The 23,799-nt window shown below is 51.6% G+C and overlaps 1 protein-coding gene across 1 annotated transcript in view; it reads right to left on the bottom strand.

The window, feature by feature from the left end:
* Nucleotides 1-2,018: 2,018 nt before the first annotated feature.
* The window catches only part of ATP7B (ATPase copper transporting beta), a 76,609-nt gene continuing 54,828 nt past the window's right edge, over nucleotides 2,019-23,799 (bottom strand). Inside the window, exons 11-22 of the mRNA XM_068526455.1 lie at nucleotides 18,269-18,396; nucleotides 18,013-18,167; nucleotides 17,328-17,462; nucleotides 14,100-14,294; nucleotides 11,924-12,106; nucleotides 10,374-10,542; nucleotides 9,059-9,202; nucleotides 7,667-7,809; nucleotides 6,008-6,211; nucleotides 5,791-5,908; nucleotides 4,611-4,713; nucleotides 2,019-4,136 (exon numbers count right to left, since the gene is read on the bottom strand). Of these exons, the coding sequence (XP_068382556.1) occupies nucleotides 3,890-4,136; nucleotides 4,611-4,713; nucleotides 5,791-5,908; nucleotides 6,008-6,211; nucleotides 7,667-7,809; nucleotides 9,059-9,202; nucleotides 10,374-10,542; nucleotides 11,924-12,106; nucleotides 14,100-14,294; nucleotides 17,328-17,462; nucleotides 18,013-18,167; nucleotides 18,269-18,396 (1,924 nt within the window). The 3' untranslated portion in view covers nucleotides 2,019-3,889. The remainder of the gene's footprint in view (nucleotides 4,137-4,610; nucleotides 4,714-5,790; nucleotides 5,909-6,007; nucleotides 6,212-7,666; nucleotides 7,810-9,058; nucleotides 9,203-10,373; nucleotides 10,543-11,923; nucleotides 12,107-14,099; nucleotides 14,295-17,327; nucleotides 17,463-18,012; nucleotides 18,168-18,268; nucleotides 18,397-23,799) is intronic.

Raw genomic sequence — 23,799 nt, 5'->3', positions numbered from 1 at the left:
GCTCTTGTTTTCATCTTAGCCTTTGGATGATTTTCCATCAGTTTATTTATTTTTTTAATCTTTTTGAACAGAGTAAAGGAGACTCTGGGATTTCACAGCGTTATTTAACATTCTCATATTCTATCCTGTAATTTCAGCCGTTGTCATTGTCTTTACACAAAGGAACACGGCAGACAAGCAGACATCTCCCTCCGGAAGGCACCAAAACAATGGTGTTCATGTCTCTGCCCAAGCTGAGGTTGAAAATGAAGAAGGGAGGGTGGTTTCATTCCTAAGAGCTCCACAATACTTCCAATACCAACTCAGCTTTCCCACACATGAAGGTAATCTGAAGGGGAAACCACCGAGCGTTAGCATGAGTGGCTGCTTTTAAAGCATTTCCTCGTGTATGCTACTCCTTACCTTCTTTTAAAACAAAAGATGCAGTGAAGAAAAAGTTGTATGCAAATAAAACTTTTCTCACTCATAAAGAATTTTATACAGATTAGGGAACTTAGCTGCTGAAGTATCATCATGAATTTTTCAAAGCAAAAAAAAAATCCTTCTGTAATTCAAATCTTTTTCTAATTCACCTATTTGACTGGCTGATTTTGGCTTACGCTGGATTTTCTTAAAATAAAGGTCATTTTTATTAGTCTTGGTTCCACAGTAAACCAGCACAACAATTTGGGGACTGAATTTTTGACATGTCAATTTCCAGGTGCCGTTTAAGAGAAAGAGAAAAACTAGAATTATTACATTCATTTATTTAATAGGTGATCCTATCACAATTCTTCACTAAGGTCTTAAAGGCTGAAAAGTTATCAGGAATGGACAGATGTTATGATTTATTCTGGTGCATGTGGAATCCTATCAGGGAAATTTGCTCAAGTTTTAGAAAATGTCTATTTTCTAAAGAAATGGACTCAACCTTCCCTTTCCACAACGGGACGTGCATACGACATGAAATTCCCATAGCCAGGCCTCCAGAAAAGGAGTCCAGCATGCTGGGTGTCAAGTCCTAAGGCTGTGCTGGAGGCCACTTAGCGTAGCCCTGCCTGGCTCTCCAGCTGTGCACTCACACCAAGCTGCCAGACAGTCACCTTAATGACTCTACAGAGAAGTGTTGGTATCAGGATGTGACACAGGGGGAAATCTCTCAGTCTGATGAAGGATTAGGTCACCAGCATGTCTGTGGAACCTACAATCAGGGCAAAGTGCTAAAGTGTTACAGTTTGTGTCGGTGACGACTGCAAAATGTCTATTTTCCTTTTAAGGCAGGTGACCACACGTCCCAGTTTGCCTGGGTAGTCCCAGTTTATTAGGCCAGTTGCCCTGTCATAATTGTTAGTAGCAGCTCCTTTCACTCTTAGAAGTATCCTGGTTTGGATGATGAATCACACTGTCACCTCACCTCTAGGTACAGCTCACTTAGGACCCTCCCCCCGCCACACACACACACAAGATGCCCACAGAGCCTTCCCAGCACAGCACTTTGGTCCAGACTTTTCTACTACTCCTCCCACCCGATTCCTTCAGGGCCGAGGATCCCAAAATATAGCCATTCTGATTAAATGTGTGCATTTGAGAACGGCCATTTGTAGACAATCGCCCTCAACCAGGGAAGTGCATATGATGGGGTCATCTAGGCCCGTGTCTGAACCAGCAGGACAGGTACCCTGAGGCAGTGCTTTCCAGAGCTCTCCCCACAGACCACTGGGGAAGGCCTTCGGGAGAGGGGCTCACACAGTGCTGGGATGGCCCGTCAGAGGGCTCTGGCCACCCTCGTGGCCTCCACTGTTAAACCGCATTCTTTTCTCCCCCTGAAAGGCACTGAGCAAAGCCAGCACCTCGAGGTTCTCACCAAAGATGGAGCTGCACTGGCTCCCACACGCTTCCCACTCGGAGCCAGCCAAAGGCAAATTTTTAGATGAATAGAAAAAGAAACTTTATTCTAATATAGCATGGGAAAGTTTTTGAAATAGGAATTCTTCTTTTCTGACCAAAAAAAAAAAAAAAACTTATACTTTGAACATCTCTGAAAGGTTATTTTCTGTACAATTATATAAATATTTCCATGTCCCTATAAATATGACACTTATGGTCCTAAAAGCTTTTTGAAAAATCAATACAATTAGATTCTTTAGACAATGATTAGCCCAGTTAGAAAACAGGACACATTCCCCAAGCACAGCCAGGAATAAAGAGAGGACACAATTGGGAACACAGAGCAGGAAGGGGCTGGGGAGGGGAGGGAAGACTGGAAACCATAAAAACACAACAAAACCCTGCACATCCATTTTAGAGACTAAGACCCAGCAAAAACTAAATTATATGCAAATGGAAAGGAACCATCCAAAGGGAACATGACATGACCTCGCGGTCAAATTTCACCCCAAGTCAGCAAATATATCACCTGGCAGGTTCGTTCTTCCAGGAGCACAAGGGCCTTTTTCTTGTTTATTCTTATCGAGCCAAATATTCAAGGTAGGGCCAAGTTAGAGAAAAGACTTCAGAGCCAAAAGACATGAATTCAGATCCCTGTTCTGCCATGTATACTGGCTGTGTGATCCTGGGTGGGATTCCTAGCTTTTCTGAGCCTGTTTCCCGCCTGTGAAGTATCTAACTTTGCTGGCTTGTTGGGAGGCTTAGAGGTAACTTATAAAAAGTGCTTATATCCCCCTGGAAAATAACTGACAATAACTAACTAAAATGTGTGTGATAAGGGCTTCACCTTGGAACTTAGAACAGGCTCTGCACTGCCTAGTCTAAGATTCTGATAGTACTAGTCTACCCCACGTGGTCTGCCAATCACCACCAAGCTCTGAGTCCGCCATGGGCCCCACTGCTGCCCCTCCAATGCTGTGCAACCACAAAGGCCACTTAAAGTTAGAAACAGATGTTCTCTTGGGAAACTGTGGTCACCCCCTAACTAAGGCACCAGCTCTGCGTGCAGAAGTCAATGCATGTGGAGGACTGGGATTTCCTCTCTTATTTGGGTACCGTTTCCCCGGAGTGCTGTAGGCACTGGGGCAGCACTGACCTGACTCCCACGATGGACCACGTGAGGTGACAGTCACAGAGCCGAAGCCCCTGGAACGGAGCAAGTAGGTTCCTGCACCACGTGCCTCCCTGGGTCCCTCGGACCCACCTCCAGAAGCCGAATTTCTCAAGTCTTGGGCTCTGAGACCCTCACTCGAGCTAGGCAGTGACGGTCAGCGACAGCACTGGATTCGGCGGCATTGAGAAGCCAGGACTCCACGGAGAAGAGGGTCATAAGCAACGAAGACCTCTCCTCACCCCGAGGAGGGAGAAGCGTGGCGGCTCTCTGGCGGCCGTGTGGGCGAGGGCTTCAGGAAGGAGCACACGAGCCCCTCGCAGAGCAGCCGCGGGGACATGAGGACATCAGCCCGGGCCTCAGAGGACGGGGTGCCACAGCCCCAGGGTCAAGGACAGAAAAGGAAGAGATGGCGCCAGCAGAAAAGACGGGGACACCTGAGGTAAGTGGTGGTCTCGGATACGCGACGCACATGGGTGTCGTCAAAAAGCGCCGGAGCCCGAGGTTTTAATGAGTTCTGTGGACAGGCCCATTTAATAAGTTTCTGGACCCAACGAGATCGTCCTCGTTTCACAGGCAGCCATCCCAAACGCTACGGCAGAGGATGCGAGGAGGGCTGGCTGTCCCTCCCCTTCCCGAGGCCAGCAAGGTCTCCAACGAGCCCGGGGGACCCCGGCAGCGTGGTCCGCAAGCCGCAGGGAGGGGTGATCTAGAACGTCCAGGGCTGGCGAGGGGCTCCGCCGCCTGCTGTTGCTGCTGTCAGGCTGGAGCCTCGGCCACACAGGGAGGGGGGCCGGGCGGGGGCCACAACCGCCTGCGGCTTTCGGACGGACGGCTCCCCGTCCCGGTCACTCAGGAGCGGGGGCTACTTGCTCCCCGCTCGTCGTCGGCCGCGGCGCTGTGCCGGGACAGCCCGTCAGACTTGAGGGAGGACAGGGACACCTGGCTGATGTAGCGGACCTGGTCCCAGGGCGCAGCCCGTGGGGAGTCGCGCCGCCGGTCGTCCATGCCGACGTGCACGCTGACCTGGGACCCGGCCACGGGCTTCATGCGGCCCTGCGCCTGCGCCTCGTACCACGCCAGCTCCGGCTTCCTGTAGCTGCAAAGCAAGAATCCAAGAGCACCTGAGCCATTCTGGACACACAGCCTTTTTTTGTAAAGCCCGGTGAAGGCCTCTCATGAAGTCTTTAATAACACACAGTATCAGGGCCTCACGGCTTTTAAAGGAAAGAAAGGCCACCGAACTCCTATGGCTCAGGGCAAGTTCCCAACTTAGAAAATTTCTAGCCAAATGCCTGGTACATAGTAGGCTGTCATTAACTTTTGTTAACTGAAAGCATAAATAAATAAAGATCCCTTTTAAATAAGGAAAAATGATTACAAACAGGGATCCTATAGCTACATCTCGACATAAACAGCCGTCGAGCGGAGTAACGGGAAGAAGCAGCGCGAGGTGACTGCTGAGCGGGAAACTGTTGGCTCACGGTGGACAAGTCATTACACACACACACACGCCGGGCCCCGCTTGGGGCGCACACCCACCCCGCCCCCCGGGCCCGCTGCGGGGACTCACCACTTGAGCTGCAGTGACGAGAGGACCACGGACACGGAGGAGGCGGCCATGGCCGCCGAGCCCATCCACGGCTGCAGCACGACGCCGATGGGCATGAAGACACCTGGCCGAGGGGGGGACCACACTCAGGCCGCAGCCCAGGGTGGAGAGCGAGGAGGGCCCAGCCTCGCCGCCCACCAGAAGCTCTCCTCAGGGCAGCTCGGAAGCCCCTGGGCTGGGCGCTGACCGCGTGCCCGTGGGCCTGAGGCGGGCGGTCTCAGAGCTGGGCGTGGGGCTCGGTGGGGGGGAGCACCGTCAAGGGGACTGGGGTCCCCCATCCACCCTGACCTTCCTGGGACCATCCAGAGGTGCCATCACTTGTTTGGGGGAAGCTCCAGGGGACAGGGCACCCCAGGGACTTGCAGGTGTCACCATCCTGGGGCACCTCGGGGGTGGGAGCACAGAGACAACATGCTGACGACCACGGGCCCTCTCTACATGGACGGTCCTCCCTCAAGGGCATCAAAGCACCTTGATAAGGGGCAACAAGACCAGGTCCCAGGACAGAGCCGCAAGCACGGGAGGGGACCAGCTCCTGAGCCGGCCCCGGGGCAGGAAGTGCACCTGCCGGAGCCGGGCTGCGGTGGACACGCTGATCCACTGTGTGAGGCAGCGCCGACCGCTCGGACACAACAGGGGAACGTGGGTGCGGCAGTCATGTTTAAAAATAGGTCTTGGCCCATGTAGGCGCTTTCCTTGCAGGAGTCTTTGGAACTCTTCCCTCTCTGGTGACACAAGATACAGTGGGGGAGGGAGGACTTAGGGAGCAGAAAATATCCATCTCTCCCCATGATTATTTCTGAGTCAGGATAAAACCCGGGCGGGATTAATTCTTAAGACAAAGTTCTAAAGCACTGATCCCGGGCTTAGTGTGTAACAGGTGCCCCATAACTGTTAATATTGATTATTTTTCAGACTGTATGTCTTAATAATGTTCCAGAAAACAGGGCCAAGGTAAATAGGGTTGAGCAGCTTGGCCAGCTTTTCAGAGAGGCCCGCAGTGAACAAAAGGCTTGGGTTCTCCCTGCAGTTTCTCATTTACCTTTAGAGACTTACAAAGCAGAACATAATAAAATCAACTCTTTCTTCAAGGCTTCTGGCCACAGCTAGGGTCAGAGGGAACAGGGCAGGGAGAGCCCACCTGCTGCAATGGGGATCCCGACCAGGTTGTAGATCAGTGCCAGCACCAGATTGAGTCGTATCCTCTGGACGGTCCTCTTGGAGAGGTGAATGCTGGCCACCACGTCGAGCAAGTCATTCTGCAGGAGAGGAGCACGTGGTGAACGGGGAGCCCCGTTCTGTGGCCCTCACCACTCCTGCTACGGACAACCGGGAGGGGGAGGCGCGGCAGAGCTCACTCTGATGAGGACGACGTCAGCCGCCTCAATGGCCACATCCGTGCCTGTCCCAATGGCGATGCCCACGTCGGCCCGGGCCAGGGCCGGGGAGTCGTTCACACCATCGCCCACCATGGCCACTCTCTTCCCCTCGTTCTGGAGCTCCTGGACCTTGGCCACCTTATGAGAAGGCAGCACCTCTGCAAAGACTTTGTTGATGCCAACCTGAAAGGAAAGAAGAACAGCAGTCAATAAAAAAACAAATACACAGTAACATCCGGCGTTGCCAAGGGGCAGGAATAGGAGCAGAAACCCATGAGCCCTCAGCCTCCAGGTCCCGTCACCAAGCCCTGCAGATTCCAGGTCACACGGCAAATGTACCCCCTGCTCCCATCCCAACGCCCCGCGGTAGTCTGGGACCCTCGCTGGCCTCCTGCCCACATCCTGGCCTCCCAACACTCTTCTCCAGATGCCGTCCCGGTGACCTTTCCAAAACAGTAATCATTGGTCACGTTACTCTCCTGCTTCAAGGCCTCCAGTGGATCCCACTTCCCTTAGGACAACGTCTAAACTCCTCTGCCTGCCTCCCAAGGTCCCCAGGTCAGGTCCTGCCTGTGCCCAGCTCCCCGCCCCCCGGCCCCGGCAGGCCCCGCCCTGGCCTCTCCAACTCGCTGCTACCTTGCACCCGGCAGGCAGTGCTCGTGCTGCCTGCTCTGTTCTGCAAAGGTCACTTTTCCTGCCCCCAGCACCCCCTCTTCTTCATCTGACGCCTGCAGGCCTCCTCTCCCCTGGAAGGTGCCCCCGGCCCCTGCCAGGCTGAGGGGTAAGCTGGCAGCTCCCATGCGACCCATGCACTCTTCCACTGGAGCGCCCAGCACCTGGTTTACACTCGGTCCCTGGGCCACCCTCCCCACGGGACCGTGAGCTCCTCAAGGGCGGTGCCCTCTTCACTCCTCTCTGTAGCCTCTCTGTCACAGGCGTGGGTGGCACTTAGTAAGTGCTTGCTGAATGCAGGAACAAGTTTTAACCCGGGAGTGGGTGTACTCTCAGAAGGATGGCTGACAGGGGCACAATCCCTCCCAAGGAGCGATTCATTCTCAAAAGCAGACAGCTTTACACACATGTCCGCAAGGGGTGGTATACAACCGTCTGGAGTTTGCACTGGAGCCCTCCCTGCGAGGCAGGGCAGGCAGGCATGCAGTCGTGCTGCCCCCGTGGCCCAAACTCAGACCCTAGCGCTGCAGAAGAACTGCCAGGACCCAGTGACTTATCTGGTGCAGAGTGAGAAGAGCTGGGCCGGCAAAACACTCTCTTAATATAAAGGCTACAAGACTGTTTATTTCAGCCCTCAAGCCATGGTCTTTTTTCCTCAGTGCAGCGACTGGAAAATAAAGAACGTTGGAACAGCTTTTCCGGGGCTGCAGCCACCGTGCAGGAATGATGGCACCCAGGCCCCAGCAATGTGATCTTTGGGGCAGCAGCAAGGTGGTCCCCTGTGGGATGTGCACGGCCCCGAGATCAAAGCACGTGGAGAGAAAAGCCCCCAGCGAGGGGGAAGGACCAGAGCAAAGCTGAGTGCTCAATGCACTAGTGCTTATTTATTTTCCTTAAACTGTTTCTGCCAGCTTGAAATCGCTTGTAATTTCAGATGTGGGAGACATCCCGGCCCCTGGCCCTTACCTGGGTGGCAATGGCTCTGGCTGTCTTGCGGTTGTCCCCCGTGATCAGAACCACATCCACGCCCATGCTCTTCAGCGTGTGCACAGCCAGGGCGGCCTCCTGCTTGACCGCATCTGCGATGGCGATCATGCCACGGAGCACACCTGTAGGAGACACCGCAGGTGAGCACACGTGGCAGCGCCCTGGGCAGCCCAAGAAGCAAGTAAGACTTCATGATCTGGAACAGTTTTCCTAATACCATGTTACACGCCAAAAACAAAACACCAAATTATACAACAGAATACGGTTTTGATTTTGTTTTTTTTAAATTTACATACATTTCCAGATGCATACAAAAGTCTGGAAGGACTGTTAAAAAGTTAACAGTGGCTCTCTGAGGGGTAGGATAATGAGGGATTCCGTTTTATAGCTCTCAGAATTTTCCAGATTTTCTGCAAAGAACATCTCTTGCTTTGCAGAGTGCCTGGCTCATAATAACTCAATACCTGTTAGCTATTAAAACATGAGAAATACAACAAATGCTACTTAAAGAGTGACACATGTCCAAACAGCTAGAAAATCAATCCTTCCTTTCTGTCTCTTCCTACAGAAAACACTTTGTAGAATTTTTTTTTTTTTTTTTTGAGTGACTCTTTAGGTACTGACACAGGAGGGCATTCGAGGACTGAGGTGTGACGGGAGCAGTGAGGCTGAGGATGTGTAAGAGGCACTTTTAATTGAGCCAATTCCAGCTTGACAAGCTGAGGGGGCTGTGTGTTTGAAGGACTCGGGAGAAGGCATGGCAGTGGGAGCCGGAAAAAAAAAAAGAGAGAGAGAGAGAGAGAGAATGGGAAAAGAGGAGCATTCAAAATACAGCAATTAAATTATTTCTTATTTGCATATAGTTTTTACTTCTATTAGCAGAAACTAACATTAACAAAGTGATTCTAATCTACCTGCGATGTAAAGCCCAGGATATAATCTGAGTACTAAGAGACATACAATTTTGAGAAGCTCTGTGAAAGCTGCAGGGGATTTCGGTATGTAAAGCATCCTAGAGTTAAACCTCTTAGGAAGTCAACTGCTGTTTCGCCTGCAGTGATGAATGAGAAAGGATGACTTTCAACTGCCAACCTGGGCAGATGCAAATGATGGTGGGGAAGACAGTTTAGAATCCCAAGAGCAAAGAGGCTGAAGCCATCTTCACTCTGGTGGCAAAGATGGAGGTGGCCAGAGGGGGCCTCAGGACTGAGAATGAAGTGAAAAAATGGCAAGACAGCCTTTTCGAAAATAGAACTAAAATTAACAGAGAGGAAGATTTACTTTAAGAAAAAAAAAAAAAAAAAGGACTCTATTTCTGCCAGACATCTGCAGCTTCACTTGAGAGCAGAGGACAGGGGAGCAGAGCGGTACCGTCGATGGCCACCAGGATGGCCGTCTGGCCTTTCGTCTCGTGATCGGTCATCGCGTCGCTGATGTCGCTGGTGACGGTCAAGCCATTGCGCCTCATCCACTCTCGGTTGCCGATCAGCACAGAGAAGGTCTGCGGGACCGCATCTGCTCAAAGGAGTGTGTGGTTATTCCCAAAGAGCCCAAGTTCACTGCGAGAAAGCACTAAAAACCATGGGATGGTTTCAACAGCAAAACGTCTACTTGGCGGCTCTGGAAAAACCACAACCTAGTAAATACCTCTTGGAAAACCATCCTTAAAGAACCAGGGGAAGAAGAATAACATGCAGAACCGTGGTATGAATTAAAACATGTAAAGATGTTACAAACATATTAAACACCGCATAGTGTACCTACTGGCCTTTAGGGGTGTCTGCTGCTGCAGTTAGATTGCATTAGAATTAGGATTAGAAGCGGTTAGTTATTTTGTCAGCGCCAAAAGCAAGTGTTGACTAGACCCATCACTGCTTGGTACAGATGATGCAAGGTGAACCAGCCAACAACCAGCCTCCGTGTATGAAAGGTTTTGAAGCTATACCTCCTAAAAGGCCAGGTGAGTCTTGCACCTGTCACCTCTACCTTAGGTGTCACTGATAGACCAGTCCCTGGAAGGCAAAGGAAAGGTCATCCCAGGGCTTTAACTTGCTATAAGGTGGTAATGGCTTCTAACAAAATCTAAATCAAGATTTAACTACTAACATACTTAAGAGCCAACACTAGACATGGGTTTTTTGGTTTGGGGGTTTTTCCACTCTCTTATGCTGATGGCTAGCACCCTTTGAATAAGAAAGGCCGTTATTCAAAAAGCAGCTGTCCCTCCAGTGTCCCTTCTTGGCTTGGGCAGACCATGTCCATTCACTTTCCCTGATGGCTGCCAGCTCTATAAATACGTCACATCCCATCAGAGTTGACCACATGGAGGTTTCCTGTTTAGGAAGAACAAAAGGAGGACTCCCATCTGCCTACCCTGTAGCATACGAGTCTTATCCCAAGACTAACCTGGGATAAGAAAGAGGAGACTCGAGATTAGGGAGCAGGTAAGCAATACTCCATGACTTTAAGTCACACACTGCTTTTGTCTGCCATTAGCATCAAGATTCAGCCACATCGAAGAACATGAGAGAAGCTGCAGGCTTCCCTGGGAGACAGGCGTGCGGCGCACCAGCCCTGAGCCACCTTCTCCGCAGTCGGGAGCCACAGGGCGAGCCTGGCATGGCGCTCTCCATGGCTGGGCCCAGCCCCTGGCGGGCCGGGCAGCGGAAACCGAGGCCAGGGATACCTGTTTCCATGGGGACGCTGCTGACCCCGTTCAGGTGGGCGGTCGGTTGGCCACGCGGGCGCTCATCCTGGGCCAGGATGCCCTCCACGTTGCTGACTTTACAGCCGATCCCACAGCCGGGCACCGCCTGGAAGTCCGTGCAGTATCCCAAGGTCTCTGTGCCAAGTTCCTGGGAAGGAAAGTGGGAGAGAGGAAGCAGAAAACAGAGGTGAGTCGAGAGGGAGTCAGGACAGAGGTGGGGGTGAGGCGGGGGGAGAGCAGCAGACACCAGGAATTAAGAGGGAAGGGAGGGACGGGAGGAGAACTTCCGGGAAAGGCGAAGAGATCGGCGCCTAAGGCAGCAACTCTTTCTCTCTTATATGACACAGTCATTTAAAACAGCCTCAACTCTCTCCTAGAGTTTGGATGCCTGGAGAGACTGGACAGGTTGCAGTTCAGAAAGGAGAAAGGCAATTCACAGCAAACACCCCAAATTAAGGGCTGGGGTCGGGGTTGGGGGGCGGGGATGAAGGTGCCAAAGGGAAGAAAGATTTTCTTTTTATGTTGCAAATAATTTCATAAAAACGATGGAATAGGTAAGTGGTAACAAACTATTTTAAGGCCATCAAGAGATAATTGCCCATGGCCAGACCCTGGCGGGGAGGGCCGACGTGGCAGGAGAAAGGGAAGGGCTGGGTTTATTTGGGTAACAGAACCCAAAGGAAGGATGCCTGGGAGTGAGCAGAATTCTTTCTGAAACATCAGAAGGATGAGAGGGGAAACAGCCGCACCCTACACAAAGGACAGGACGCGAAATGAGATTTCTGAAAGACTCCCTGTCCGGGAAGAGTTGTCAACTTTTCCCCAAGGCATCCATGTCACCTTCTACATTTACTGATAATTGTACCATTCAGACAGTTTACATGTTTTCAGGGCAGTATTCTGGCACATCCTGCTGCCTCCACGTGCAGACTGAAAACAGAGAAAGCTAGCTAGGCCCTCTCCTCTGCAGAGGCCAGAGGATGAAGGCTCCCCACTAACTGTGCCAACAACCCACCGTCCTCTGGTCACTTCTGCTGCTTCCTCTCCGTCTCAGGAGTCCCCAGGGAAATGGATTTCTCCCGACCTGGCCCCAACACCCCCTTCGTTTTTGTATCCCTTTGCATGAAGCGCTCATGAGGGACCGAATACGCCTGTCTCCCCCACCCGACCATCAACTCCCAGCAGGCAGAGCTCGCATCTTATGAATTCTTACTCCCCTGAGCTCCGGATGCTCAGGAAATGCCTAATGAATGGCCATTAGCTCATTAACACTGAACTGCTTTGTGATGATCTGGAAACGTGACAAGGGACCTGCCGCTGTGCACTGCATCCCCACCTGCTCCAGGGGGCCTGCTCAGCAGTTTCCAGACCACACGAGCCAAGGCCTCTGTGGAGGCAGCTGACGTGGGGGCCAGGGGCAGCGAGAAGGAAAGGCGTGTGAGGAGGAAGGAGCCCGGAGTCTTCTGGCCCAGCTGGGGAGAGCGGGGGAGCCGGGGGAGCGAGGGCCCAGCAACGCTCAGTCCACCTACCTCTTTACAGTATCTGGTGACTGCCACGCCCAGGGGGTGCTCACTGCTGGCCTCCGCAGTCCCCACCACAGCGAGCACCTTCCGGAGGGGCAGCGTGGCCACGTCCACGAGCAGGAGGACCCGCATGACTCTGGGGACCCCGTGGGTGATGGTGCCAGTTTTGTCAAACATCACAGTCTTTATCTGCCCAAAAAACCACATCTCAGTGACCAAAACACAGATGGAAGGGACTCTCAGAGTCCTCACGATCTCGAGGCAGAACTTCACTCAACCGACCCAAGCAGGTCACAATACACTCCTTCACGACATGCTACAGAATCCTCTGCGTCCGTCCCAAGGTTCAACCACTCCCGCTGCCAAAACATTGTTTCCCTCTCTGCCCAGTTTAAAAAAATCCACACTCGGGCTTAACCGTGACCAGGTCGAGCCAGAAGCTCTCACTCTGATGCAACAAGGAGGCATCACCGTGCAGCAACGCCGTGCGGCCCCCTCCTCGTGTCGGGTCAGGAGCGTGACCCCGGGGGGTCTGCCCATCTCCCGGCCCACCGCTATCTGCCGGGTCAACCACTGTTCTCTCCGGCCTGCATCAGTGCAAAAGCCTAAGGAGAACAGTGTTCTCGAATTCCGAGTTCACAAAAGGAAGGGAGTGTTCCTTGGCCATAATAACAAGTAACCACAGAGCTAGTCTGGGGACCTGTCCCCCTTGGTCAGCGGCAGCTTGGCACGGGTCCCCATGGGTCTGGGCTCAGCCCGTCGGGAGCAGCCACACTCGGTGCCTGGGCTTGCGTGGCCGGAGCCCACCAGTTCCCTCGCTCCACGCTTCCCTGGACCCGGCACAAGGTCAGCCCTTGCTGTGCTCAGACTGCATGCCGCAGGCTCGGTTCTCCCTCATTTAGCAAACAACAGCTCCGCTTCTTGTTTCTGACTGAGTGAGGCCTCTTCACCACTATTAACTGGCCTTCCTCCGACAGTCCTGGCCAGCTTCTAGCCCAGTCCCCGCTCCGCCACCAGGACGATCTTCCCAGCGTGCAATCCAGCCCCGCAGGCGCTTCACCCCCGCCTCTGCCCCCGTGTGTCCCTGCTGTTCTTGGTTAAGCTCTGGACCTGGACTGGATAACCCTCCAAAGCCCTTCAAGGCCCCTCTCTCCCCTCCTTCCTCCCTCAGTGCCCTCATCTCCTGTCAGTTTCTCTCTCTTTCTGGTCCTCATTTAGTTATTGAGAAAATAACTGTGGAGTGACTCCAACGTGCCAGGCACTGGGCAAGATGCCGGGGACACAATGGCGGGGACATGTTCACGGTCTTCAGTCCTACGGAGTCTGGGACCAGGCAGCATGGCCCCCCCCGGGTCCTTTCCACGTGCTGGTCCCATGGCCGGGACACCCTTCCCAACCTCTGTTGTCAGCTGACAGGTCTCAGACCTCCCCTGAGCACCTGCACCAGCGCCCACCCCGTCCAGCACACACGGGTCTACGGTTAGGCTCCTGAGGAACTGTCCTCACGGCATCTCACGCTCTCCATGGCGTCTGCTGCTTGCCTGCTCCATGTCTGTCTTTCCTGCTGGACTGTAAGGTCCTTGAGAGCCAGGGCCCAGCACAGGACCCACACAGAGTAAACGCTCAACAGATACCGAAGAAATAAAGGGAGGATGGAAGGTTGGGGACTGCTGGGCTGAAGGGAGATTCTCCATAGACACTGCTGCCTGCTACTCCACTCCGAGGTCCCAGGACCCTCCCCGATCACGTGGAGACAGCGCAGCTACTTTCCCCGGAGCCCGACCACCTGGCCGTGAGCCCGGCGCTGCACATCTTAGCGCAGGCCTTTGGCAAGTCGCCCAGTGCCCTCCTGCTGCACTTCCCTCACCCGTAAAATGGAAACGAGCAGCACCCACCGCAGGGCTGTCGATGAGATTAAATTAATATTTATACAGCATTTAGGTCTTTGACCGTGAGCTACGGCCGGTCCTGTTGTCATTACCAGTTAGTCCTGGCTTCCTGTTTTACTTAATTAGCAGAGCTACCCTCAGTCCTCTTTCAGGTTTTTCTCTGAATATGAAATTTAAACAAGTACTATTTTCACTAGGACTCTCTAAGTCAAAAAAACAAAACAAAACAAAATCACGCAGCATACAGCTACAAAATCACCCCAGCCAAGACCTCGAAGGAAGCGGGGGCCAACCTTGTGGGCCATCTCCAGAGGCTTGCCTCCCTTGATGAGGATGCCATTCTGGGCGGCCACCCCCGTGCCCACCATGACGGCCGTGGGCGTGGCCAGGCCCAGAGAGCAGGGGCAGGCGATGCACAGCACCGTGATGGACGTCTGGAATGCAAACCGGAGGACCACCTCTGCCTGGGAGATGTGCTTGCTGGACGTCTGACGAGAGGAAAGAGACAGAGGCAGGGTGAGAGTTAGATGAGGCATCGCACGGAATTCTGATCATATGAGAACATTCCACTCTGTAATGGCCTATATGGGAGTAGTATCTAAAAAAGAGTGGGTATATGCAACTGATTCACTTTGCTGTACAGCAGAAAATGACACAGCCATGTAAATCAACTCTACTCCAATAAAAATTAATTAAAAAAAAAAAAAAAAGAACATTCCAGCACAGGTGGGGGACCTGAACTGGCGTGATGAGCTGGGCTCTAGGACACACGGTGTACCCCGCTCTGCCTTGGTGGCATCTCGTGGTTCACTTTACTGCTGCATATCCTACTGTTCCAACCTGATCCTACAGGCTTTCCTCAGGGAAAGGCATTATGAGAGGAGAGAGGCACATAAAAATCCCTGATAGGGGAAGAGCACAGGCTCTAGAATTGGACCGCATAGGTCTACATCCTGGCTCTGACACTGTGTCTTAGCTTCCTCACATACAACATGGAGGTAATAATACCCAGCTCACAGGTTTTTGTAAGGATTAAATGAGGTAACATACATACACATACATACAAACATAAATATACATAGTACAACACCTGACGTAGGAGAGAGGCTCCTGAGAAATTATAGCTACTACATTATCATTATTATTTTTATTATTATGAAAGCTTTAAAAAACTATAGCTCTCCAAGGAATCAACTCTAAGGTAATAATCATGTGGGAAAAGATACAAGGATATTTCTCACAGTGCTTTTTCATAAAGCGAAAAAACTGGAAACAACCAATGGGGGATTGGTTAATTAAACTGCAGGTAGGGCATGCATAATGGAATATTATGCAGATGTTAAAATGATGATGTATACATATTGACATGGAAAGAGATGTCATTTCTTTAGCATATGTAGCATATGTAGTAGTTGCTGAATTAAAAAAAAAGAAGCATAAAATGGCATGCCTTGTGATTTAATTAGTGCAAAATTATCTGCCTGTATCTCTAGGTAGCCTTTCAACAATCCTGGAAAGATGTTCACCAAAGTGCAGAAAAGTGCATATAGGGATGGGATTTGGAGCCATCTTTATTTTCTTCTATTTTTCACCACTGTTTCCTTTATAAAAATCCAAAACCAAAAAAATACAGGTCTCCTTCCCAGTTACCTGGTGACACATATTGGTATGATTATTTGCATTCTAACATCTTGAGTTATCTTGGTTTATCTTTCAAAATGGCTAGTATCTCTGGAGAACAATTGAGAGATGCTGTATTCACTTAATTACAGTAAAATGCATGTTTTCTAAATCGAGGATATAGACCACAATCTCCTTAGATCCATCTACCCTCTATTCTTTGACTTTGAAAGGCAGATTCTAAAATAAGCTACATTATTAAGGGTCATTCAATTTTCACAGAAACAGTTTGATTTCGGTAGAAGGACATGCTGTTTAACACATAATGTGATTTTTTAGAGGTAAGGATGAAGCGTTTTCTTTTTTTTTTTTTTTTTAACCTCCAGAAATTCTTGTCAAAATCACACCTGGCACTCTGAGAGGAGTGGGGTGGACTTCTAGAGGTTGACACGAACCCTGTCCCTACAGATGATCTGTACAGAGCAGAGTGACAACAATATCTTAAAGGAACATGCAGTACCTCATTTGCCAGCATCCTCCCTGATATTGCAGATAAAAACAAAAGAAGCGAAAGTAAGATGGAAAGGTAGGGAACAGGAGGAAGCCACATATTGCAACTTGTTTAGGACTGAGTTTCCCATAGCCACATGCCAATGAGCTGCTCTCCCACAAAAGCCAAACTTCTTGGCAGTCAGGTGCCATAATAGCCACTGGCAAATTCTAGGAATACAGTCATAGGCTACTCTTAAAACACTGAAATCTCCCTAGATGTCAGAAAGTGTTTCACTTGGACATTTTAAGATAGGAAATTTGAGGGAGGAAAATCATATCTAAGTGAATGACAAGTACACCAAGGATATATGATATGCCTTTAACTACGGATAAAAAATTTTTTAAAAAGGAAAAAGTTATCCATTCTGTATTTCCAGTTTCTTATTTTATGGCTCTAAGGTAAAATACATATTAGACTGGGTTTAGTATGAGATATTTAAAAAAAATAAGGTAAAACATTGTTCTACTCACTGGGCAGTTATCAAATACTACTCCAAGTGGGCCATTAGCTTTTTATGTCTATCCAGGTTTCTCCAACTCAGCGCTATTGACGTTTGGGGCCAGATAATTCTTTGTTGTGGGGACCTGTCCTGTGTGTTGTAGGATGTTTAGCAGCAGCCCTGGCTCCTATCATACATGCTAGAGGCCAAGCAGCACCCCTCCTCAGCCACGACAACCAAAAACACCTCCAGACATCACCGAATCAAAACCACTCCCAGTTGCGAATCACTGATGTATGTAAGTTCTTATTGCTGAAGCAGAAAAGTTTCGTTATTTTTTTTTTGAATTTTGATAAAACTGTATTCCCTAAGCTAGTATCCTTTGTCCACTTTTTAAACTCAAAAATGTATATTCCATTGCTTCATATATAATGTTTAATACATAATTATTAAAAAGCTATTAGTATTACTTGGGAAGCTGCAAGGTTAGATGGTCTATATGGAGGTAGCCAGCAAAAAAATCTATTTTTCTTAAAACTGGTTAAATAATATTATCATGCTATTGTGACTGACGTGACCTATCTTCTGTGATGTGTGCCTCATAACCTCAAAAATGGCCAATAGTGCAAAATGTAAATGCTTTAAGCATTACACCTGGGAGCCAGTGGTGTTTGAAATTATCTAACTAGAAAGCAAAAGCTGTCTTTAGTAAAAACCTGCAGGAGTTGCGTAGTTGCGTAGCCAGGATTGTCCTACCCTGGCTGAGGTTTTGCTGTCAATAAGTGAAGCAAGCAAATAAGATGTAATGGGTAATTAAAGCCCAATGAATCTAAGACATGAAAAAATAGGATTAATGGCAATCGATTATTTAAAACCCAACAAGCACACTGCCCACAGCATTCAACTTACAGGGAAGTATTTCTGAACAACACCAAAATCGATAAAGCCGATTACAATCCACACCACCAACGTCAAAGTTGAAGTGATGATGATAAACGGGACAAAATACCCACTAAACCGGTCAGCCAGCTGCTGAATGGGTGCCTACGGAAACAAAACACGAAGACCGCGGGAAATTACAATCTCCAAAGAAATAAACTGCCACAAGCACGGACAAGCACTGGGATCCCTAGCTCCCTCATTAACTACATTTATTAGTCAGTCTCTCTACTCAGTAAAATCTGCCTGATTCTATGGGACGCTTGGAATAATTTCTAAAGAGAGGAAGCTGGAATTATATTGCTTTTAAAATTCCTTCATGGGACTTCCCTGGTGGCGCAGTGGTTAAGAATCGGCCTGCCCATGCAGGGGACACGGGTTCGAGCCCTGGTCCGGGAAGATCCCACACGCCGCGGAGCAACTAAGCCCGTGCGCCACAGCTACGGAAGCCCGCGCACCTAGAGCCCGTGCTCCGCAGCAAGAGAAGCCACTGCAATGAGAAGCCCGCGCACCGCACGAAGAGTAGCCCCTGCTCGTCACAACTAGAGAAAGCCCGCGCACAGCAACGAAGACCCAACGCAGCCAAAAATAAATAAATTAATAAATTTATTTTTTAAATAAATAAATACAATAAAAAATAAAATCCCTTCATTACCTTGGACATCTGAGCCTCTTCTACCAGCTTCACAATCTGAGCCAAGGTGGTGTCGTTGCCCACGTGGGTGGCAGTGATGAGCACGGAGCCGTGGGCGTTCAGGGACCCGGCGATCACCGTGCTGCCGGGCTTCTTCGTGACGGGCATGGCCTCTCCTAGAGGTGGAGAGGAGACCAACGCCATGCGCTGAGCCCCGTCGGCACCCCTGGGGCCTGGCCAGGGTGCTGACGCCCACCCACAGGGACGGAGTCCTCACCTGTGATGAGGGACTCGTCGGCCATGGTGCTGCCTTCCAGGACTTTCCCGTCCACTGGGAACTTGCCCCCGGGGACGACCTTGATGACGTCGCCACGCTGCACCAGCTCCATGGGCACCTGCTCCTCTCTGCAACAGACGCCACTCAGGTTACCCTCGGGGGCCGCGCACGGGAGCTCACCCTCCTGGCCTGTCACCCAGGTCGGGTTCTAGACAAACCGCCTGCTTTACACTGAGCGGCAGTAACCACTTTATCCGCCGTTTACAGACTGAGTCCAAACTGTGCAGCTGCTAAGTACCAGGCACTGTCCTAGTTCCTGGGAAGCCGGCTGTGAGCAGGACAGCCAAGTCCCAACGCTCATGAGGACAGTTCTGTGGGGCAAACAGACAACAAGCAAGATAGTCCCAGGTCTTAAATAAGTGCTGTGCTGACAACAATGTGACTGGAGGGCTTCCTTCGGTGGTGGAGGAGGAGGAGAGAAGTGGGAAGGCCTCACGCGAAGATGACATTTGAGCTGGACGACAAGAGGGCCCCATATACGGGGAAAGAAAACTCAAGGGAGAGAAAACAGCTAATGCAAAGGCCCTGAGGCGGGACGGAGGGGGCCTCTGATAAATAGGAAGCCAGCAAGCACGGCTGGAGGGACACGAGTGAAGCAGGCAGAACCCGGACCATGTCGTGTCTTGCAGGGCAAAGTGCGGGCTTCGGGTGTTAAGGTTTTTAGCGGGAAAGTGACATAAGCCGGTTCGCATTTTCAAGTCAGCTCTCTGGCTGCTGCATGAGAATGGGCTGTAGGGGCAACAGTAGAAGCTGACAGGAGAGTCAGGCTGTGGCAGCAGTGGCCTGGGCTGGAGACGGAGGGAAGAGATGCCTGGGAACTTTGGGGGGCATGACGTGTCAGCAAGATGTGTGTACGTGCTGAGCGCATAAGAGAAGCAAGCATGAGCTCCTCGTTTCAGTTTGAGCAACTGGGTGGATGAGAAGTTGTTTAATGAGATGGAGACACCTACGTAGAAGCGGCCACGGGAGGGAGAGGAGATGAGATGAAGATCTCTGTTCTCACATGTCGGGTCCGAGATGCCTACTTGACCTCCACGTAGACATGTCAAGTCGGGAGAGCAGGGAGCTGAAAGCTGGATTCGGGCTGAGACTAGAGTTCAAATGGGGAAGCTGTCACAAGACAGACGGGATCTAAAGCCTGAAGCGGTACGAGCTTCCTCAGGAGCGTGCCTGGAAGAGAGACCCGGGCCCTGGGACACGCGCATGTCGGGAGGCTGAGCAGGCGGAAGGGCCAGCGAGGGATGGGGGCGGAAAAGGACGGAGTGGGGCCTTCAGGACGGAGCACCCATCCCACCGCGTCGCATACGGGCAGGTCACTACCTAGACACAGATATGCGTAAGACTCATCACGCCGTACACTTGGGATTCGTGTACTTCAGTGAAGGTAAGTTATCTCTCAATAAAAAATTTAAAAAAAAAGGTGTATTTTAAAGGGACAGAAAAGGGGGTAGATGCTGGTGAGAGGCTGCAATGAGGATTAAATAAGAGCAATGGTTGATTTGGTTCATGGAAATGACTTGATGTCCTTGGCAAAAGGGATCTCGGAAACTGGTGGAGGAACAAGGTCGGCTGGAACGGGCTGAGGAGAGGCTGGGAGGTGAGGAAACAAGAAAGCAGCTGAAGACAACGTTCAGAAGAAGTTCTGCTGTGTGAAAGAGAAGAGAAAAACAGCAGTAGAAGAGCGTGTGGATTAAGACAGGAAATTGTGAATTGTGAGTATGTGTGAACTGTCTGCTGGGGAGAACGGTCCCACAGAGAGCGAGAGAGACAGATGGGGGGACCAGAGGGGACGACAGGAATAGAGTCATCCAGGGGGCGAGGACGGCTTTGGCAGCATCTCTCTGAAAGCGTCACAGGGACCAAATTTACTTAACTGTATATGTAACGTTGGCTCATGAACCAATGGTGAGAAAGTCAGAAAAGCAGGGGCGTAGAACAAGCAGGGCTCTGAGGTTATTTTATGCCTTCCTTTCATTCTACAAAGACTACATTTAAACTATCACAGAGAGAGGGTACAAAAAGCCACCTTATTTGAGAAGGAAAACCAGACATGTATTGAGTGCAGGTGCTGTGCTCGATATTGACATGAATCCTCCCCAAACCACGTGAGGTAGGTGACAGTCACCCCTATTTGTTCCCAGGTTGACCTGAGATGCTGCCTGTGGGCACCCAGAGCAGGGCCCGCTGCACAGTCAGTGCTGGTGACTTTGACCATCACCTGATGGACATGTTCACTATTGACCGGCCTCTATGTACCAGGCACTGTGCTGGGCTGGGTTTACACACAGGACAAAACTCTCAGGTCTATGACCTAGTAACTAAAGTCAAGCTGGTTTATTTAAGTTCAGTAATGGCCACAATAAAAGAAAGGGAGCACGGAAAAGGGGAGACCTTTAAAGGGGAAGCGGGCAGCCTGAGTCTTGAGTGCTGGGAACAGATGTGTAAATCTGTTTGGTGACTGGGGGGACAGTAAATAAAAAGAAGGGGAGGATCTCTACAACCGAGAATAACCTCTGCTTCTTTTTAGAGTCTCCCAGAGACGGAGACGCCCAGGCTCCAAAACTGCCCTCCGAGGCCCGTCTGCACAGCCTGGAGTTTACCGTCCACAGAGGTCTCCGCGGCAAGAGAAGCCTGTGTCAGAGAAGGAGCAGCTGCTCCCGTAGAAAGGAGGTGACGACGGGGCTGTGGGCAGAGCCTCCTCTCCCATAACCTGACTCCTAAGCTTTAAAACGTTTGCTTAAAAATCGTGATTCTTGCCTCAAATGTCCACTGGGTGTCTTTCTAAGAAATCGTTAGTGAGGCTCATCTCCACTTCATCTAACTTTGAATTTCCCCTCTGATCTGAATTAACCGTATCTTTCTAACTCCGAACAGCCGAGTTTACGGGGAACAGCCCTCTAGGGGGGCAGGTGGCTCCTTCTGGTGAATTCCCAGTCGCATTTCTGCTTCAGAAGCTCATGTCCCCCAGACGCCAAGCTGTGGGAATACAATTTTTTTCCGAGCACTTCTTCAGCTCTGAGGGTTTCTGCCGGCAGCCTGCTCACCTCACCTGCCCCCTCTTCTCTACTCTCCTGCCTCATCTAACACAAAGCAAAAAGACGAAGAAAAAACTTACAAGAGAAGGGCCACTGGGCTATGTAAAATGTGTAATTCCGTTTTCCTAATTATAAGAAACAGAACACTTCAACGTGGGAGATTGGGGACCCGCTGTGCAGGCCTCACAGTGTCAAGCACACGCACGTGTATGATGCGTTTCTTTAACATCTGACAGTCATTTCATGCATTCAACGAGTGAGGATCTGAGCACCTGCTATGTAGTCCCAGGACGACTGGAGGCACCAATGCTCCAGGCCCCAGAGGACAAGGCAGTCTGACCAGGGGACAAGGGATCAGGCGAAGGGGAAGGAAGAAAGGCGTTGGTTGGAGGGAGGGTGGTGGGCGAGTGCAGGGGCGCCTCTTCCTGGGACCCGCCAGGGGGGTGGCCGGGAGGAGACGGAGGGACGTCAGGACCGGAGGCTGAGCCCAGGAGGCACAGGCGCAGATGCCAAGTCTCACGTGCACGTCTAGGCGTCTAGGGATGCAGACTTTATCCTAAACTTCTGGAGGACGGGCAGCTACAGAGTATCAGATCTGTGCCTCCAAGGGCTGGATGGTTTGCATGTGGAAAACATCAGGAAGGAGACAAGGCTGGAGCAGGAGGCCAGGGAGGGGCTGTTGAGGGGCTTTAGGGGAGAGAGCCCGGTGGCCTGAACAAGCACGGCAGCGGTGGGAGGGGCAGCGGCCGGGGCCACCAGAGCTTGTGGAGCCAGCATCAAGAGGACGGAGACCAGCTGTGTGGATGAGGGAAGGGAAGGGGTCGCAGAGGACGCCCACTGAGATCTGACGTGGGTTTGAGAATGAAGACAGGGAGTCGGGGGGCGGGTGTGAGGGCCCAGCAGCCTCTGACACACAAAGACAACAGGGCCAACGCTGAAACCCCGACCATCACCCACATTTAAGGAATGAGGAGCGCGGAGAGAGCGCACAAAAGGAAACGCGAGTAGCAGCTAGGGAAGAAATTACCACTGATCATCTACGCAGATGCTCCTGTCACCCAAGACTCTGGGCGGAGAGGAAGGACACGTGCCCCTGGCGGAGGGACAGACGGAGGGACGGGCTGAGTCCCTCTGAAAGGAGCCAGCTGAGACACGAAGCCCTGGTGGCCTGCAGGAGGCGCCGCAGACCTGTCCACGCCGGCAGAGGCCCAGGCCCTGCAGGAGGCTGCCTGGGGCCCCTGGCACAGCACACGCCACGTTACAGGAGGCGAGAGAGCGGCCCTGGCCCTGGCAGGGCAGGTGTGACCACGGCCCGAGCACCCCGTCAGGAAGGGGGGGTAGGAGTGACCACCCCCGTCTGTCTGTCTGACGGACACGAACTGCAAAACACAGGAGGGAACCCAGCTCCAAGCACGTGGCCTGTCTCAGGCAAAGCCAGAAGGGACTCTGGTCTTCTGGCTCCTAGCTTAAAAAGTGGTACCACCACACGTGATGGCAGAAGCCAGGCACACGGTGTGGAAAAGAACCGGGAGGTGCCAGGTGTGGGCCTGCCCTCCTCCGGCATCGCGGCCAGCCTGAGCCTTCTGGCAAAGATGCACATCTCCTTGTACTCAAATCAGTGGAGCTGCCCAGGCACTGGCATCCTGCCGTCACAGGCCCTTCGAAATGAAAGGCAGAAAGTAAACGCAGCTGTTCATGGCTCGATTCCCAATCTGAACGTCTGCACAGCTCAGACACTCTCATGTCATTAATTTACGAGAAAAAAGGCAGCCAAGGTACACAACCGTGCAGAGCCACCGAAGCAGTCACGAGCCAGCCGCGCTGTCACACGGGCTCCTCCCGGCCAGGAGACGACAGGTCAGCGAGAGGCTGAGCAGGAGGCTGGGTCTCCAGGGGCCCAGCCCCCTCTCTGCTGCTCACCTGCCACGGACTCTGGACAAGGTACTTCCCTCCTGAGCTGGAGGCTCCTCCTGAGGAAAGGCGGGTCACGAGGGCGCCCCCCTCACGAGGCAGCCATCAGGGTTACATTCGATTTTCTATGCGCAGTGCTGGGTAGCATACGTGGCACACGGCAAACTCTCCAATCTCAGCCGTCACTACCGTAATTCTGATTCTTACTTAAAAACCAGTGCGCAGGCAAAAGCCGGTGCTGCTGTGCTTGGTCAGCCTGAGCCTCGGAAACTTTCAATCCTCACGTCTCACTCACTGGTCCACGTTGTCAACAGAGGTTCGCCCAGTGGCCCTCGGGAAGGAAGGGACCCGCCTTGGCCTCAGGGGCCTGTCTCTCGGAGACACAGCTAGGAAACCAGCAAGAGTGTGATGGACTGGCGGGTGCACAGTGGGAAGGGCACCGATGGTTGCTGCAGTCGTGGGAGAGTCTGGAGTAAGTCGTACTGGATGGTAAGAATCAGCAGAGACAGGGACACTGGAGATGGT

Source organism: Eschrichtius robustus, chromosome 18 (genome assembly GCF_028021215.1).
Source record: "Eschrichtius robustus isolate mEscRob2 chromosome 18, mEscRob2.pri, whole genome shotgun sequence".
NCBI lineage: Eukaryota > Metazoa > Chordata > Mammalia > Artiodactyla > Eschrichtiidae > Eschrichtius > Eschrichtius robustus.
The sequence above is the reverse complement of the archived record's forward strand: the minus strand, read 5'-3'. Positions and strand labels throughout refer to the sequence as shown.